The sequence below is a fragment of the Heptranchias perlo genome, chromosome 6 (genome assembly GCF_035084215.1).
Source record: "Heptranchias perlo isolate sHepPer1 chromosome 6, sHepPer1.hap1, whole genome shotgun sequence".
NCBI classification, from domain to species: Eukaryota; Metazoa; Chordata; class Chondrichthyes; order Hexanchiformes; family Hexanchidae; genus Heptranchias; species Heptranchias perlo.
In genome coordinates, this window is record NC_090330.1 from 58,606,954 (window position 1) to 58,625,330 (window position 18,377).

At 44.0% G+C, this 18,377-nt stretch overlaps 2 protein-coding genes across 2 annotated transcripts in view; both read left to right on the plus strand.

Moving 5' to 3' along the window:
• The first annotated feature begins 1,584 nt into the window (after positions 1-1,584).
• LOC137323017 (alpha-(1,3)-fucosyltransferase 4-like) lies at positions 1,585-2,841 on the plus strand. Its single transcript, XM_067986356.1, has one exon. It carries the CDS (start codon positions 1,793-1,795, stop codon positions 2,831-2,833), a length of 1,041 nt encoding a protein of 346 aa, XP_067842457.1. The 5' UTR covers positions 1,585-1,792; the 3' UTR covers positions 2,834-2,841.
• Positions 2,842-3,810: 969 nt separating this feature from the next.
• LOC137323014 (piwi-like protein 4) overlaps positions 3,811-18,377 on the plus strand; it is a 132,322-nt gene continuing 117,755 nt past the window's right edge. Inside the window, exon 1 of the mRNA XM_067986350.1 lies at positions 3,811-3,892. Coding sequence (XP_067842451.1) covers positions 3,865-3,892 — 28 coding nt within the window. The 5' untranslated portion in view covers positions 3,811-3,864. The remainder of the gene's footprint in view (positions 3,893-18,377) is intronic.

The following is an 18,377-nucleotide window of genomic DNA, read 5'->3' on the forward strand; positions in this document are numbered from 1 at the left end:
TATGTTGACAGCTACAATCTTAATATTATCAATTCTACTACTGATTTTGCAAAATTTAAAGCATGAAACTTCTTTAAAAAAACAAAGTGCTCACTTAGTCTGTTACATTGTTTATTTCATTGTGTATTACTCAGTGAATCAAGTAATATTTGTAAAAAGAGCTCGGGATTCATAGCAATTGCATAAACATTCAAAAGGGAGGTGGGCGATTCCCTGAGTGTGGCCAACATAACTGCAAATAGAAGATAGGTAGGGTATTGGAGGATGTGTCTCCCAGTCACCATGATCTCCTAGAACTTATTTGATCACCTTCTGGGGTTAAAGGTGTGTAGAGGTCACACCATGACAGTATTGGACCGGGTGAATGGACCAGTTGATTTTTTCCTGTCCTCCCTTTTCAACTTGCATTTTTATAGTGCCTTTAACATAGTAAAACATCCCAAGGGGCTTCACAGGAGAGATTTTCAAACAAAATTTGACACCGAGCCAGTAAGGAGATATTAGGACAGGTGACCAAAAGCTTGGTCAAAGAGGTAAGTTTTAAGGAGCGTCTTAAAGGAGGAGAGGTAGAGAGGCGGAGAGGTTTAGGGAGAGAATTTCAGAGCGTAGGGCCTAGGCAGCTGAAGGCACGGCCATCAATGGTGGAGTGATTAAAATCAGGGACGCGCAAGAACTAGAGGAGTGCAGAGATCTTGGAGGGTGGTAGGGCTGGAGGAGATTACAGACATAGGGAAGGGTGAGGCTATGGAGGGATTTGAAAACAAGGATGAGAATTTTAAAATCAAGGGTTTCCCGGACCAGGAGCCAATGTAGGTCAGCGAGCACAGGGGTGATGGGAGAATGGGACTTGGTATGAGTTAGGATACATGCAGCAGAGGTTTGGATGAGCTCAAGTTTATGGAGGGTGGAAGATGGGAGGCTGGCCAGGAGAGCATTGGAATAGTCCAGTCTAGAATCAAGGCATGCATTATGCGAAGCATTTTTTTTTAAATGTGGAAGACTTGTTTTTTCCAATTATAGGATCAAATCCATCTGGTAGTCAGAATAATCTTTCTGAAAAATTGTTTGGCAAGAAGTGCATAATTTTTGTCAATGTCACATGATCGGAAGCTAATACAATCTGACGATATTTATATAATTGTGTCATGTATTTCTAAACAAAAAAAGTTTAAATGTTTGGTCGACATTTTACAATTCAGTTTGTGTTAAGGTGAAATGGAAACAGATCTATTTGGTCAGGCGCCCCCAACATATTTCATCATTCCAGTCCGAATGTAGCATAAGCATAAAGCACATTGCAATATTCATTAATCTCACACTAAAAATACGAGGAGAATCATATCAAGGTAGTTAGATTAGTCGTGGTTAAAAATGATATCAACAGACAGTTTTCGTCTTTTGAACGGACCTTGAATGACGTGAAACAAACTGAAGTAAATAAATATCTGACGCGTATACTCACCTCTGGATAAAGTAATCAAAAAGAGTCTTTGTTAGTTGCAACAAGCCGCCGCCGCCGCCGCCCCCCAAATTCATGCCACGTCAGTATCTTGACAGTAAAACTGCGACCTTTGCTATGAAGTATTTACAACCGAACTGAACGCAATAGCCGTTGTCACTGGAAGGACGGATTTGGTAACAGGAAGCAGAGGCTGGTAGATTTCTGCACCATCGGGGCCCCTCGCCTTTCTGGGTTAACTTGATTTTCGCATTTTTACAATTAAACCTCTTGAGGTTGTGCATTTTTTTTGTTCACAACGGTGGCTCATAGTTTGGACTATGTGGAGAAATTATGCGTAGAAGTTTGTGCCGACAGCTCTCTTTCGTTGTTTCCGCGAGTATCGTGCTAACCCTTTACGTGTTTGTACAAGAGCTTCCTCCGGTCATTCCCCCATATCCTTCACAGAAAAGGATCGGAGTCAGTAAAACGGTCCCGACTGTGACTGTGCTCATCTGGTGGTATCCGTTCGGCAAGAAGACCAAGATCAAAGACTGCCAGGCTCTTTACAACATCAAGGGCTGTCAATTAACAACAGATCGGCAACTCTACCGGCTTTCGCAGGCTGTGGTCATACATCACCGAGATATAGGAGGAAATGTGAGTCACCTGCCTGCAGGACAGAGACCCGCTTCCCAGAGATGGGTCTGGATGAATTTCGAGTCTCCCACTCACTCTTCACATCTAGAAGAACTGAACGGTGTCTTCAACTGGACTATGTCTTACAAATTCGGGTCGGACATCTTCATTCCTTATGGTTACCTCTACCCCAGAAAAAGAGAAGATTGGAGGATAGTGCTGCCCAACAAATCTAAATTGGTGGCTTGGGTCATCAGCAATTGGAATGAAGACCATGCACGGGTTAAATATTACCACCGGCTCAGTAAATATTTGGACATCGACGTGTATGGAAAATATGGTCTAGATCTCAAAAATAACAGCATTGTTCTGACTGTATCGCCGTATAAGTTTTATCTAGCTTTTGAAAATTCGCAACACGTAGACTATATAACTGAAAAACTCTGGAGAAATGCCTTTATGTCCAGTGCTGTGCCCGTAGTCCTGGGACCCAGCAGGGCGAACTATGAGCTGTACATCCCGGCCGACTCCTTTATCCATGTAGATGATTTCTCGACTCCCAAAAAACTGGCGAAGTACTTGATGTTCTTGGATAAAAACGGAATGAGCTATCGAAAATATTTCGATTGGAAAAGACGCTACAACGTGCATCTGACAAAGTTTTGGGAGGAGCAGTACTGCAAAGTATGTGAGACTGTCAAAGGTGTTAGTGGTCAATACAAGACCATCTCAAACCTGGCCAGTTGGTTCCAGTAATTGTAGTACGAGGGTGCGCATTTGTTAAAAGAAAACTTGGAAATAACGTACTATGAGGGCTTACATTTGACTGATCATCTCTTGAGATTGGCGAATCTGCTACTAAAATGCAGGATGTATATGAAATTACAGAACAAGACTGACAGGTGCAATGTTGGGCCTATGGATTTGCTTACATGGACAATAATCATTTAATTTTAAACATGATTTTAAAAACAATAATCCTAAAGTGTTAGGTTATCCTGATTAGCGAGTTATGATTTGTCTAAATATTTCACTCAATCTCCGTAAAAAGATCTTGAACGGATGCTAAAAATGACTGCTAAATGTACAATAGTGTTATTTACTGTGTACACAAGGTACAGGCTGGAATGAACCAGCACTAGCTCCATTCCACAGTGAACCGTGGGACGAAAAATCCTCAGGAAAAGTCTCTTACCTCCTATCCGCCAAGACTTTCCTAACTATGAATTTGGTGCAGTGTAAATGCAAGCTGAAAATTTGGTATTAGCATCTTGTTGTCGCCCACCCCTGCTCCCAGACACAGGGAATACCATTGTTGGAAACTTGTGAACAGTCCAGCATTTCAATTACATCCTAGTCATACTGCTGGAATAAACCCACAGAAGCTGGCAATACACTGCAATTTTCGTTACAAATATCGGGCCAGAAATTGATGGGAAGTAGGGTCATTGGAATGACGCATTAACGGCGCTCGCCATTATTCATTAAAAAATCCAGGAATTTGCGGAGTAAAAGAGATACACCATGAGTTCCGATTCTCCGCAATTTGCTGGACAATTTGCACTGCTCCTCCGTCAGCCTTGCCAAAGCCGATAAAGGTTCCTTCTCACCTAAGGCTCCCATTGAACTTAATGGTGATCGTGAAATTGCTGGATTTCCGACTATATTACGAATCATTCCCGCTGCAGTCACTTCGGGCTGGTAATTAATGTCGTAGAGGACCCTGTTAATGATGTAGTTTATGGTCCTGACATGACACTCAACCTTGGAGGCCCATAAAGGGACCAATGATGCTGTGGAATCTCACTCCAGCAGGTAGTGAATTGTTACTAGAGGCTTTTGATTCTATCTGTCTTGGCCGTTTTTTATACTAGTCTTGCCATCCACACTCCTGTTAGTGTCGGAAAGTAATAATTTTCATGACGCAATGCTGTTTCGACACTCAGAAGAGGGTCATTCATTCAAATGCAAATTAGATAGATTTTCAGAAAAGTATATGAAATTGGGCTACAGAATATGAAAGTAGTGCAATGGTGTTCAACTTCTTCCTGATCATGAAGGCATTCAATAAGGTGCCACACAAAAGGTTGTTACACAAGATAAGGGCTCATGGGTTTGGGGATGATATATTAGCATGGATAAAGGATTGGTTAACGGACAGAAAACAGGGAGTTGGAATAAATGGGTCATTTTCAGGTTGGCAGGCTGTAACTAGTGGGGTGCCGCAAGAATCAGTGCTTAGGCCTCAGCTATTTACAATCTATATCAATGACTTAGATGAATGGACCAAGTGTAATGTATCCAAGTTTGCTGACAATACAAAGTTAGGTGGGAAAGTAAGCTGTGAGGAGGACACAGAGTCTTGCAAAGGGACATAGACAGGTTAAGTGAATGGGCAAGAAGGTGGTAGATGAAGTATAATGTGGAGGAATGCGAGGTTATTCATTTTGGTAAGAAGAGCAGAAAAACAGAATATTTTTTAAATGGTGCCAACCTATTAAATGTTGGTGTTCAGAGAGATTTTTTTTCTTATTTGGGTGTCCTTGTCAACAAAGCATGACGCAACATTCAGGTACAGCAAGCAATTAGGAAGGCAAATGGTATGTTGATCCTTATTGCAAGGGGAATGGAGGTACAAGAGTAAGGAAGTCTTGCTGCAATTGTACAGGGCTTTGGTGAGACCACACCTGGAGTACTGTATACAGTTTTGGTCTCCTTACCTAAGGAAGGATATACTTGCCTTAGAGGCGGTGCAACGAAGGTTCACCAGATTGATTCCTGGGATGAGAGGGTTGACCCACGAGGAGAGATTGAGTAGAATGGGCCTATATTGAAACATGTAAGATGCTGAGAGGCTGTTTCCCCTGGCTAGAGAGTCTAGATCTAGGGGGCATAGTTCAGGATAAGGGGTCGGCCATTTAGGACTGAGATGAGGAGGAATTTCTTCACTCAGAGGAATTGTGAATCTTTGGAATTCTCTACCCCAGAGGGCTGTGGATGTTCAGTCATTGAGTATATTCAAGGCTGAGATCGTTGAATTTTTGGACTCTAAGGGAATCATGGGATATGGGGATATGGTGGGAAAGTGGAGTTGAGGTCGAAGATCAGCCATGATCTTATTGAATGGTGGAGCAGGCTTGAGGGGCCGCATGGCCTACACCTACTCCTATTTTTTATATTCTTATGGTTTTATGCTTCATGGGTCAAAAATATTTATACATATCGCACACCTACTTTGCCATTCATTCATTAGCTTCTCAAGGACCAATATAACAATTTGCAAACAAAACGGGGTTACAATATCCTATTCTTCTGCATGTTCTTCTTAATTTTTATCTTACTTTTCCTTTCGGCCTCTTTTTTCTCTGTCCCTTAATCCACTCACTTTCTTTCCCTCTCTTTTATCCTCTTTGTCTGTATTGCGTTTGACTCTAATTCACCCTATTGCCTTCTCCATCTTTTGCTCATTTTCTTTCTCTAACTTTTTCTTTCATTGATCAAGGAGCTAAGCCAATGGGCATGACACTAATGAGGTCTCAGATGAGACATTGACATCTCTACATCATTATCGGATTGATGTTCCAGCAATTTGCAGCGCAAATATCGTGCGATGTCAATGGTGACCAAAAAGTTCAATTAACGTCATTCGCCGACCAAACCCGCCATTGCAGCAATCTCTGGCCCATCAACTGTTATTTAAGGGCATCCTTCCGCTCAGAAATGTTAAAGTTATGACTGAACAGCACAAATGTATTTATGTCTATACCGGAGTTGTAAGGAAACTGAAAGTGGTCCGTCAATGTAAGAGCCTGACCGACACCCTCTTCAATCAACTGGCACCTTTACGCTCATATTATTTAGTTTTTATTGTAAAGGAGCTGTACCATCCTAAACACACAAATCTTGTGGTGTCAAAACAATGTGGCAACAAACTTGAAGTCTGTAACAATCTTTATAACTTTGTTAACTGTCACTTTCAGAATAGTAAGGTTCAAAAATCTAATTATTACGAAAATTACGGCAGAGTGCATTTTGATTTCATGTTGATCCAATGACAAATATAAAATGAGCACTATCCATTTTTACTGGACCTTTTTAGTGCCCAGGGCTAAAATCCATTTCAATGCTTTGTTTCCAGTTTGGAAATTTGTAATTATTTTCTATCATTTCTTTTTATCTTTTAATGATTAATTTATTTTTAATTTATTACAGCAACTTATTTATCTAGTGAACTGACTGCACTGCAACTTTGGATTACATGCCCCCAGGCAATCACTGGGAAAGGGCCTTCAGATTAATGTTTTACTTAGGGCAACTGTTTTGAATAAGAGTTTCATGTGAGCTGCATTCAGACAGGATTTTGTTCAAAATAGCAATCCTGAAGTAATAGTGATGTGGGTACAGCAGCCATTTAATGCAATTGCAGTGCTAATCCTGACATCTGAAATAATGTTCGTAACTCAAAAACTATTTGGCAAACCAGTCAAAAAACCTTTGACAGATGTGAGGAAAAATGACAAGTACAAAGTGATTACTGCTTTTTCAGCGTCCATCATCTGGAAGACAGGAAATGTATCCAGACCATAATTTGTATAGAGGAACAAGTAGCGAACTGGTTGAGCTGTGAGATTCTAATGGTAGAAGGGTATCAAGTATCAAACTTAGGTTTTGGAGATATACAGTGTGAGTGTGTTTGATGCTTTTGTGACCTGGTTCTACTTCTCCATGTTTTTTAAGTGGACATCATTTTGCAGTTAGTAGTTTTCTTAACTTCTATTTGGGCCTGATTCTTTTAAAATTTTAAAGAGATTCACAAACATCTCCTGTAAATTTTTTTTAAAAATCAGCTGCCACTAGAGCAGAGCAATCTCAACAGTTCTTTTCAATAATTTAACATTCGAGTTTCAAAATTAATTTTTTACAACTATTAAAGAAATGTGGACTTTTATATCTCCTACATAGTTTTCATTATAACTTTTTTGTGACACAGGTAAACCTGAGATTCTTTAAGCAGCTGAGAGAGAAGTTTCTATGTTATTTATTTACTTCTGTTGCACTACAGACAATAAAAAAAAATTGCCAGCGGGCCAAATCTAAATGCTATACAGTGATATTGTGTAAAAGAAACCATGACTGAAAACTTGGGCCATCTAAAAACAATATGCCTTTTTAAGTAACCGTTATTGAAAGCTAAACAGACAGTTGGCCTGACATTTGAAACACAGGCTAGGAAATTCAAGAAAAGCACATGAAAATATCTGGGATCAGAACTATCTCTGTGCATATGCTACTGTCGTTCAGCTGGTATCATGAATGGAACTAATATTTTACTGCTACTGTGTGCATACTACTGTTTAAAGTTACCTTAGGTTACAAGAAAAGAAAACGTAACACTTAAAGCACTGCTCAGTCTCACAGCATTTGTTATGACATCTGTAACACTATAGAGTTTAATACTTCTAGGTCCTAAAATAAGCTGATCAGTTCTACAGGATTAATGTACAGAAAGTACCATTTAAAGTATAGTAACTATACAAATATAAATGATAATGGTCATTAAGCCGTCTGTTTAATTTAGAAAAACAGTCATCAAATTAAATTTCTAGCTGAAGAAAATATTTATTTTAATAATAGTCAGATTTTATGCCTTTCTACTTGCTGGTTAACATTTGTGACTATTCTGGTAGTTTCAATTATTAAATAAATAATACTTTTTCAATGACTTTATTGGGTATTTTTCCTATTGTTTTTCTTCATTTTAAGTCATGATTCATTCGTTTTTCAATTAAATCAAATTCTACTAAATATTTAAAATGTCCGATCCACTGAGCTGTACAGACAAATTAACTGTGCTGAATTATCTAATTTTAGTGTTGGGGACACTATGATTGGTCTCAGTGCCACAGGATAGGAAGGAGAAAAATTGGCCAGGGTTCCCAATCTTTATTACTATCCAGTGACCCTGCTGCAAAGTGCATTGACATTGGGTGAAGACTAGATCAGGCCCAACTGTGAAACTCAGCCCCGACCCCCACATGGTGTAATACCCGGCTAAGACTCATCCTCTAGGCTCATGAAGGAAGAATGTTTTTTTTAAATTCGTTGTCGAGATGTGGATGACACTTGCCTTCCTAATGGTGTTCCCACAATGCTGTTACGTAGGGCGTTCTAGAATTTTGACCCAGTGATGATGAAAGAACAGTGATATATGTCCAAGTCAGGATGGTGAGTAACTTGGAGGGGAAGTTGGAGGGTGGTGGTGTTCTCATGATATTGCTGCTTTTATCCTACAAGCTGAATTTAGGGAGTTAGGAGTTAAACTAAAAAGTAGGACCTCAAAGGTAGTAATCTCAGGATTGCTACCAGTGCCACGGGCTAGTCAGAGTAGGAATGACAGGATAGCTAGGATGAATACGTGGCTTGAGAGATGGTGCAAGAGGGAGGGATTCAAATTCCTGGGCCATTGGAACCGGTTCTGGGGGAGGTGGGACCAGCACAAATTGGATGGTCTGCATCTGGGCAGGACTGGAACCAATGTCCTCGGGGGAGTGTTTGCTAGTGCTGTTGGGGAGGGTTTAAACTAATGTGGCAGGGGGATGGGAACCAATGCAGGAAGTCAGTGGGAAGTAAAGTGGTGACAGAAACAAAAGGCAGTAAGGGAGAGTGTACAAAACATGACCGGACAGATGGTCTGAGAAAGCAGGGCAAAGACCAAGGGAAGTCTAGATTAAACTGCATTTATTTCAATGCAAGAAGTCTGATGGGCAAGGCAGATGAACTCAGGGCATGGATGGGCACATGGGACTGGGATGTTATAGCTATTACTGAAACATGGCTAAGGGAGGGGCAGGACTGGCAGCTCAATGTTCCAGGGTACAGATGCTAAAGGAAAGATAGAGCAGGAGGTAAGAGAGGAGGAGGAGTTGCATTCTTGATTAGGGAGAACATCACGGCAGTAGTGAGAGAGGATATATCCGAGGGTTCGCCCACGGAGTCCATATGGGTAGAACTGAAAAATAAGAAGGGAGAGATCACGTTGATAGGATTGTACTACAGACCCCCAAATAGTCAACGGGAAATTGAGGAGCAAATATGTAAGGAGATTATAGACAGCTGCAAGAAAAATAGGGTGGTAATAGTAGGGGACTTTAACTTTCCCAACATTGACTGGGACAGCCATAGCATTAGGGGCTTGGATGGAGAGAAATTTGTTGAGTGTATTCAGGAGGAATTTCTCATTCAGTATGTGGATGGCCCGACTAGAGAGGGGGCAAAACTTGACCTCCTCTTGGAAAATAAGGAAGGGCAGGTGACAGAAGTGTTAGTGAGGGATCACTTTGGGACCATAGAGTCATAGAAGTTTACAACATGGAAACAGGCCCTTCGGCCCAACATGTCCATGTCGCCCAGTTTATACCACTAAGCTAGTCCCAATTGCCTGCACTTGGCCCATATCCCTCTATACCCATCTTACCCATGTAACTGTCCAAATGCGTTTTAAAAGACAAAATTGTACCCGCCTCTACTACTGCCTCTGGCAGCTCATTCCAGACACTCACCACCCTTTGAGTGATAAAATTGCCCCTCTGGACCTTTTTGTATCTCTCCCCTCTCACCTTAAATCTATGTCCCCTCGTTATAGACTCCCCTACCTTTGGGAAAAGATTTTGACTATCTACCTTATCTATGCCCCTCATTATTTTATAGACTTCTATAAGATCACCCTTAACCTCCTACTCTCCAGGGAAAAAAGTCCCAGTCTATCCAACCTCTCCCTATAAGTCAAACCATCAAGTCCCGGTAGCATCCTAGTAAATCTTTTCTGCACTCTTTCTAGTTTAATAATATCCTTTCTATAATAGGGTGACCAGAACTGTGCACAGTATTCCAAGTGTGGCCTTACTAATGTCCTGTACAACTTCAACAAAACATCCCAACTCCTGTATTCAATGTTCTGACCAATGAAACCAAGCATGCCGAATGCCTTCTTCACCACCCTATCCACCTGTGACTCCACTTTCAAGGAGCTATGAACCTGTACTCCTAGATCTCTTTGTTCTATAACTCTCCCCAACGCCCTACCATTAACGGAGTAGGTCCTGGCCCGATTTGATCTACCAAAATGCATCACCTCACATTTATCTAAATTAAACTCCATCTGCCATTCATCGGCCCACTGGCCCAATTTATCAAGATCCCGTTGCAATCCTAGATAACCTTCTTCACTGTCCACAATGCCACCAATCTTGGTGTCATCTGCAAACTTACTAACCATGCCTCTTAAATTCTCATCTAAATCATTAATATAAATAACAAATAACAGCGGACCCAGCACCGATCCCTGAGGCACACCGCTGGTCACAGGCCTCCAGTTTGAAAAACAACCCTCTACAACCACCCTCTGTCTTCTGTCGTCAAGCCAATTTTGTATCCAATTGGCTACCCCACCTTGGATCCCGTGAGATTTAACCTTATGTAACAACCTGCCATGCGGTACCTTGTCAAACGCTTTGCTAAAGTCCATGTAGACCACGTCTACTGCACAGCCCTCATCTATCTTCTTGGTTACCCCTTCGAAAAACTCAATCAAATTCGTGAGACATGATTTTCCTCTCACAAAACCATGCTGACTGTTCCTAATCAGTCCCTGCCTCTCCAAATGCCTGTAGATCCTGTCTCTCAGAATACCCTCTAACAACTTACCCACTACAGATGTCAGGCTCACCGGTCTGTAGTTCCCAGGCTTTTCCCTGCCGCCCTTCTTAAACAAAGGCACAACATTTGCTACCCTCCAATCTTCAGGCACCTCACCTGTAGCTGTCGATGATTCAAAAATCTCTGCTAGGGGACCCGCAATTTCCTCCCTAACCTCCCATAACGTCCTGCGATACATTTCATCAGGTCCCGGAGATTTATCTACCTTGATGCGCGTTAAGACGTCCAGCACCTCCTCCTCTGTAATATGTACACTCCTCAAGACATCACTATTTATTTCCCCAAGTTCCCTAACATCCATGCCTTTCTCAACCGTAAATACCGATGTGAAATATTCATTCAGGATCTCACCCATCTCTTGTGGTTCCGCACATAGATGAACTTGTTGATCCTTAAGAGGCCCTACTCTCTCCCCAGTTACTCTTTTGCCCTTTATGTATTTATAGAAGCTCTTTGGATTCTCCTTTGCCTTATCTGCCAAAGCAATCTCATGTCCCCTTTTTGCCCTCCTGATTTCTCTCTTAACTCTACTCCGGCAATCTCTATACTCTTCAAGGGATCCACTTGATCCCAGCTGTCTATGCATGTCATATGCCTCCTTCTTCTTTCTGACTAGGGCCTCAATCTCCCGAGTCATCCAAGGTTCCCTACTTCTACCAGCCTTGCCCTTCACTTTATAAGGAATGTGCTTACCCTGAACCCTGGTTAACACACTTTTGAAAGCCTCCCACTTACCAGACGTCCCTTTGCCTGCCAACAGACTCTCCCAATCAACTTCTGAAAGTTCCTGTCTAATACCATCAAAATTGGCCTTTCCCCAATTTAGAATTTTAACTTTTGGGCCAGACCTATCCTTCTCCATAGCTATCTTAAAACTAATGGAATTATGATCACTGGTCCCAAAGTGATCCCTCACTAACACTTCTGTCACCTGCCCTTCCTTATTTCCCAAGAGGAGGTCAAGTTTTGCCCCCTCTCTAGTCGGGCCATCCACATACTGAATGAGAAATTCCTCCTGAATACACTCAACAAATTTCTCTCCATCCAAGCCCCTAATGCTATGGCTGTCCCAGTCAATGTTGGGAAAGTTAAAGTCCCCTACTATTACCACCCTATTTTTCTTGCAGCTGTCTGTAATCTCCTTACATATTTGCTCCTCAATTTCCCGTTGACTATTTGGGGGTCTGTAGTACAATCCTATCAAAGTGATCTCTCCCTTCTTATTTTTCAGTTCTACCCATATAGACTCAGTGGGCGAACCCTCGGATATATCCCCTCTCACTACTGCCGTGATGTTCTCCCTAATCAAGAACGCAACTCCTCCTCCTCTCTTACCTCCAGCTCTATCTTTCCTTTAGCATCTGTACCCTGGAACATTGAGCTGCCAGTCCTGCCCCTCCCTTAGCCATGTTTCAGTAATAGCTATAACATCCCAGTCCCATGTACCCATCCATGCCCTGAGTTCATCTGCCTTGCCCATCAGACTTCTTGCATTGAAATAAATGCAATTTAATCTAGACTTCCCTTGGTCTTTGTCCTGCTCTCTCAGACCATCTGTCCGGTCATGTTTTGTACACTCTCCCTTACTGCCTTTTGTTTCTGTCACCACTTTACTTCCCACTGACTTCCTGCATTGGTTCCCATCCCCCTGCCACATTAGTTTAAACCCTCCCCAACAGCACTAGCAAACACTCCCCCGAGGACATTGGTTCCAGTCCTGCCCAGATGCAGACCATCCAATTTGTGCTGGTCCCACCTCCCCCAGAACCGGTTCCAATGGCCCAGGAATTTGAATCCCTCCCTCTTGCACCATTTCTCAAGCCACGTATTCATCCTAGCTATCCTGTCATTCCTACTCTGACTAGCCCGTGGCACTGGTAGCAATCCTGAGATTACTACCTTTGAGGTCCTACTTTTTAGTTTAACTCCTAACTCCCTAAATTCAGCTTGTAGGACCTCATCCTGTTTTTTACCTATATCGTTGGTACCTATATGCACCACGACAACTGGCTGTTCACCCTCCCCCTCCAGAATGTCCTGCAGCCGCTCTGAGACATCCCTGACCCTTGTACCAGGGAGGCAACATACCATCCTGGAGTCTCGGTTGCGTCCGCAGAAATGCCTGTCTATTCCCCTTACAATCGAGTCCCCTATCACTATAGCTCTGCCATTCTTTTTCCTGCCCTCCTGTGCAGCAGAGCCAGCCACGGTGCCATGAACCTGGCTGCTGTCACCTTCCCCTGGTGAGCCATCTCCCCCAACAGCATCCAAAACGGTATACCTGTTTGAGAGGGGGATGGCCACAGGGGACCCCTGCACTACCTGCCTGCACCTCTTACTCTGCCTGGTGGTCACCCATTCACTTCTTGCCTGTACTCCCTTTACCTGCGGTGTGACCAACTCGGTAAACGTGCTATCCACGGGTTTCTCTGCATCGCGGATGCCCCACAGTGAATCCACCCGCAGCTCCAGCTCCGAGATACGATCGGTCAGTAGCTGCAGGTGGACACACTTCCTAAAACATGGTCGGCAGGGACACTGGTAGCGTCCATGACTTCCCACATCTTGCAGGAGGGGCATATCACGGGTGTGAGGTCTGCTGCCATGACTTGCCTTAGCTTAGATACCCCTTTTAAATTACGTTGAAATTAGAAAATGTTAACTATACTAGGGACCTAGGTTCACTAAAAAAAAACACTACCTGCTATTAAACCTGCAGACCTTCCCTTTCTTATTACTTTACTTACAGTAAAATGGTAGAAATACTCACCTGAACCTACTCACCAATCAGCTCCGGTCTCACCAATCACCAACCCGCTTCACCTGTGACGTCACTCTTTGATTTGTATCGGAACGCGGTGGTTCCACTCCCGCTCTCGCTGTGCGCTGTTTTTAACCTCGCTCCGCTCTCACTGTTTCCCGCCGCTCCGGTGAACTCCCGCTCTCGCTGTGCGCTGTTTTTAACCTCGCTCCGCTCTCACTGTTTCCCGCCGCTCCGGTGAACTCCCGCTCTCGCTGTGCGCTGTTTTTAACCTCGCTCCGCTCTCACTGTTTCCCGCCGCTCCGGTGAACTCCCGCTCTCGCTGTGCGCTGTTTTTAACATCGCTCCGCTCTCACTGTTTCCCGCCGCTCCGGTGAACTCCCGCTCTCGCTGTGCGCTGTTTTTAACCTCGCTCCGCTCTCGCTGTTTCCCGCCGCTCCGGTGAACTCCCGCTCTCGCTGTGCGCTGTTTTTAACCTCGCTCCGCTCTCACTGTTTCCCGCCGCTCCGGTGAACTCCCGCTCTCGCTGTGCGCTGTTTTTAACATCGCTCCGCTCTCGCTGTTTCCCGCCGCTCCGGTGAACTCCCGCTCTCGCTGTGCGCTGTTTTTAACCTCGCTCCGCTCTCGCTGTTTCCCGCCGCTCCGGTGAACTCCCGCTCTCGCTGTGCGCTGTTTTTAACCTCGCTCCGCTCTCGCTGTTTCCCGCCGCTCCGGTGAACTCCCGCTCTCGCTGTGCGCTGTTTTTAACCTCGCTCCGCTCTCACTGTTTCCCGCCGCTCCGGTGAACTCCCGCTCTCGCTGTGCGCTGTTTTTAACCTCGCTCCGCTCTCGCTGTTTCCCGCCGCTCCGGTGAACTCCCGCTCTCGCTGTGCTGTGTTTTTAACCTCGCTCCGCTCTCGCTGTTTCCCGCCGATCATAATTCCATTAGTTTTAGGATAGCTATGGAGAATGATAGGTCTGGCCCAGAAGTTAAAATTCTAAATTGGGGAAAGGCCAATTTTGATGGTATGAGACAGGAACTTTCAGAAGTTGATTGGGAGAGTCTGTTGGCAGGCAAAGGGACGTCTGGTAAGTGGGAGGCCTTCAAAAGTGTGTTAACCTGGGTTCAGGGTAAGCACATTCCTTATAAAGTGAAGGGCAAGGCTGGTAGAAGTAGGGAACCTTGGATGACTCGGGAGATTGAGGCCCTAGTCAGAAAGAAGAAGGAGGCATATGACATGCATAGGCACTTGGGATCAAGTGGATCCCTTGAAGAGTATAGAGATTGCCGGAGTAGAGTTAAGAGAGAAATCAGGAGGGCAAAAAGGGGACATGAGATTGCTTTGGCAGATAAGGCAAAGGAGAATCCAAAGAGCTTCTACAAATACATAAAGGGCAAAAGAGTAACTAGGGAGAGAGTAGGGCCACTTAAGGATCAACAAGGTCATCTATGTGCGGAACCACTAGAGATGGGTGAGATCCTGAATGAATATTTCGCATCGGTATTTACGGTTGAGAAAGGCATGGATGTTAGGGAACTTGGGGAAATAAATAGTGATGTCTTGAGGAGTGTACATATTACAGAGAGGGAGGTGCTGGAAGTCTTAACACGCATCAAGGTAGATAAGTCTCCGGGGCCTGATGAAATGTATCCCAGGACGTTATGGGAGGTCAGGGAGGAAATTGCGGGTCCCCTAGCAGAGATATTTGAATCATCGACAGCTGCAGGTGAGGTGCCTGAAGATTGGAGGGTAGCAAATGTTGTGCCTTTGTTTAAGAAGGGCGGCAGGGAAAAGCCTGGGAACTACAGACCGGTGAGCCTGACATCTGTAGTGGGTAAGTTGTTGGAGGGTATTCTGAGAGACAGGATCTACAGGCATTTGGAGAGGCAGGGACTGATTAGGAACAGTTACCGTGGTTTTGTGAGAGGAAAATCATGTCTCACAAATTTGATTGAGTTTTTTGAAGGGGTAACCAAGAAGATAGATGAGGGCTGTGCAGTAGACGTGGTCTACATGGACTTTGTAGGGGGTGGTGGTGTGTGTCAGCTTCACCTCTGACTACTGAGCGGTCCGAATCGCTCCCACTCCCTGGGTTCTAGACCTTGGACTTATTTGGGGGTTGTGACAAAGTGCAGCAGACAACTGGTTTTGGTGCAAGAAACTTTGACCTTTATTCAAGAGAGGAAATACAACACAACAATCTTAACACTCTAATAAAATGGGGAACACTACAGTACACGCGAGGGAAATTACAGTAGAAAGATACCTCACCCCTCCCAAATCCCACTGTACTAGTTAGGTTGGACTCTAAAGGACCAGGGATAATGCTCACCAAACGAAACCTTGACAGTAATTCACCCAGAGGTAGGTCAGAAATAGATTGTAGAGTGGAAACTTTGCGGATCTTCGGTTTTCTCCCGAGTTGGTTTTCTTTGGTCGCGGTGGCTCAATATTACCTGGTTGGTTGGTGGTAATATTCGGTTGGTTGTTTCGTAAGGCCCTTGTTGCCGCGAGGTGTCTGATGGTCACTGGGACTGTTGCTCTGGTTTCTTCTTGTGTGTCAGCCTGCTTCTAGAGCTGCTGTCCTTCCCTGTCGAACTGCTTTCCTTGTTGTCTGCTGGAAACTGCTCTTCTTTCCAGACACAGGCAAAACCAAGACAGTTTCTTGTGTGTTGGCCTGCTTCTAGAGCTGCTGATCTTCCTTGTCAAACTGCCTTCCCCTCGCCTTGTTGTTTGCTGGAAACTACAAACTGCTCTTCTTTCCAGACACAGGCAGAACCAACACAAGCAGCCCACCAGAGCCAGCAAGCCAGAGAGAGAGAGAGAGAGCTTTCGCCTTGTGGCTGTCTCTTCTACAATGGTCTGTTTAAACAGTTCTTACAAAGTTCTTTGATGGCCTTTTGATGGTCCCAATCATATTGCAAATTGCTTCTCCCAATGTAAACAATTTTACATCACCAAGTTATAGTCCAACAATTTTTATTTGAAATCTACAAGCTTTCGGAGGCTTCCTCCTTCGTCAGGTAAATGTTCAGGCTCCCAATGTGTCATTGTTTTTAATTCTGATTTAGAGCTTGTCACATAAGGCTTCCTTTTGTATCCAACATTCTAGGTGTTGATAGGTTTTGCATTAAAACAAAAGCATGGCCCCACCAGTCTGGAAACAGTTATCTCTTTCAATGGGAGTGCTTATCGACCCCCTGCTGTCCGTTTTGCATTAAAACAGAGACATGTCTGAAGCAGTCATTCTCCCACCTTCCACGTGTGGGTTGTAGATTTCGTCTGGTGACCTCTCAACTATCCTTCCATTTTAGGATTATAGTCAATGGCCAAAGTTTTCCCATACTCAGGGTAAAGGTGAATTTCTTTAGGGTTTTTCTCTCAGTTTTTGGGGGATCTGTGAATTTTGAGAATCTTACAACTTTAGCAAAGCCTTTGATAAGGTACCGCATGGTAGGTTAAGAACATAAGAACATAAGAAATTGGAGCAGGAGTAGGCCAATCGGCCCCTCGAGCCTGCTCCGCCATTCAATAAGATCATGGCTGATCTGATCCCAACCACAAATCTAAAGAACACAAGAAGTCGGAGCAGGACCCGGCCACATAGCCCCTGGGCCCTCTCCGCCACCCACAGGGCATGGTTGTTACATAAGGTTAGATCTCACGGGATCCAAGGTGAGGTAGCCAATTGGATACAAAATTGGATTGACGGCAGAAGACAGAGGGTGGTTGTAGAGGGTTGTTTTTCAAACTGGAGGCCTGTGACCAGCGGTGTGCCTCAGGGATCGGTGCTGGGTCCGCTGTTATTTGTTATTTATATTAATGATTTGGATGAGAATTTAGGAGGCATGGTTGGTAAGTTTGCAGATGACACCAAGATTGGTGGCGTTGTGGACAGTGAAGAAGGTTATCTAGGATTGCAACGGGACCTTGATAAATTGGGCCAGTGGGCCGATGAATGGCAGATGGAGTTTAATTTAGATAAATGTGAGGTGATGTATTTTGGTAGATCAAATCGGGCCAGGACCTCCTCTGTTAATGGTAGGGCATTGGGGAGAGTTATAGAACAAAGAGATCTGGGAGTACAGGTTCATAGCTCCTTGAAAGTGGAGTCACAGGTGGATAGGGTAGTGAAGAAGGCATTCAGCATGCTTGGTTTCATTGGTCAGAACATTAAATACAGGAGTTGGGATGTCTTGTTGAAGTTGTACAAGACATTAGTTAGGCCACACTTGGAATACTGTGTACAGTTCTGGTCACCCTATTATAGAAAGGATATCATTAAACTAGAAAGAGTGCAGAAAAGATTTACTAGGATGCTACCAGGACTTGATGGTTTGACTTATAGGGAGAGGTTGGATAGGCTGAGACTTTTTTCCCTGGAGAGTAGAAGGTTTCGGGGGGATCTTATAGAAGTCTATAAAATAATGAGGGGCATAGATAAGGTAGATAGTCAAAATCTTTTCCCATAGGTAGGGGAGTCTATAACGAGGGGGCATAGATTTAAGGTGAGAGGGGAGAGATACAAAAGGGTCCAGAGGGGCAATTTTTTCACTCAAAGGGTGGTGAGTGTCTGGAACGAGCTGCCAGAGGCAGTAGTAGAGGCGGGTACAATTTTGTCTTTTAAAACGCATTTGGACAGTTACATGGGTAAGATGGGTATAGAGGGATATGGGCCAAGTGCAGGCAATTGGGACTAGCTTAGTGGTATAAACTGGGCGACATGGACATGTTGGGCCGAAGGGCCTGTTTCCATGTTGTAAACTTCTATGATTCTATGATTCTATCCTTCTCAGTGGTAGAGATTTAGGGCCTGAGAGGTGTTGAATTAATTTTAACGAGT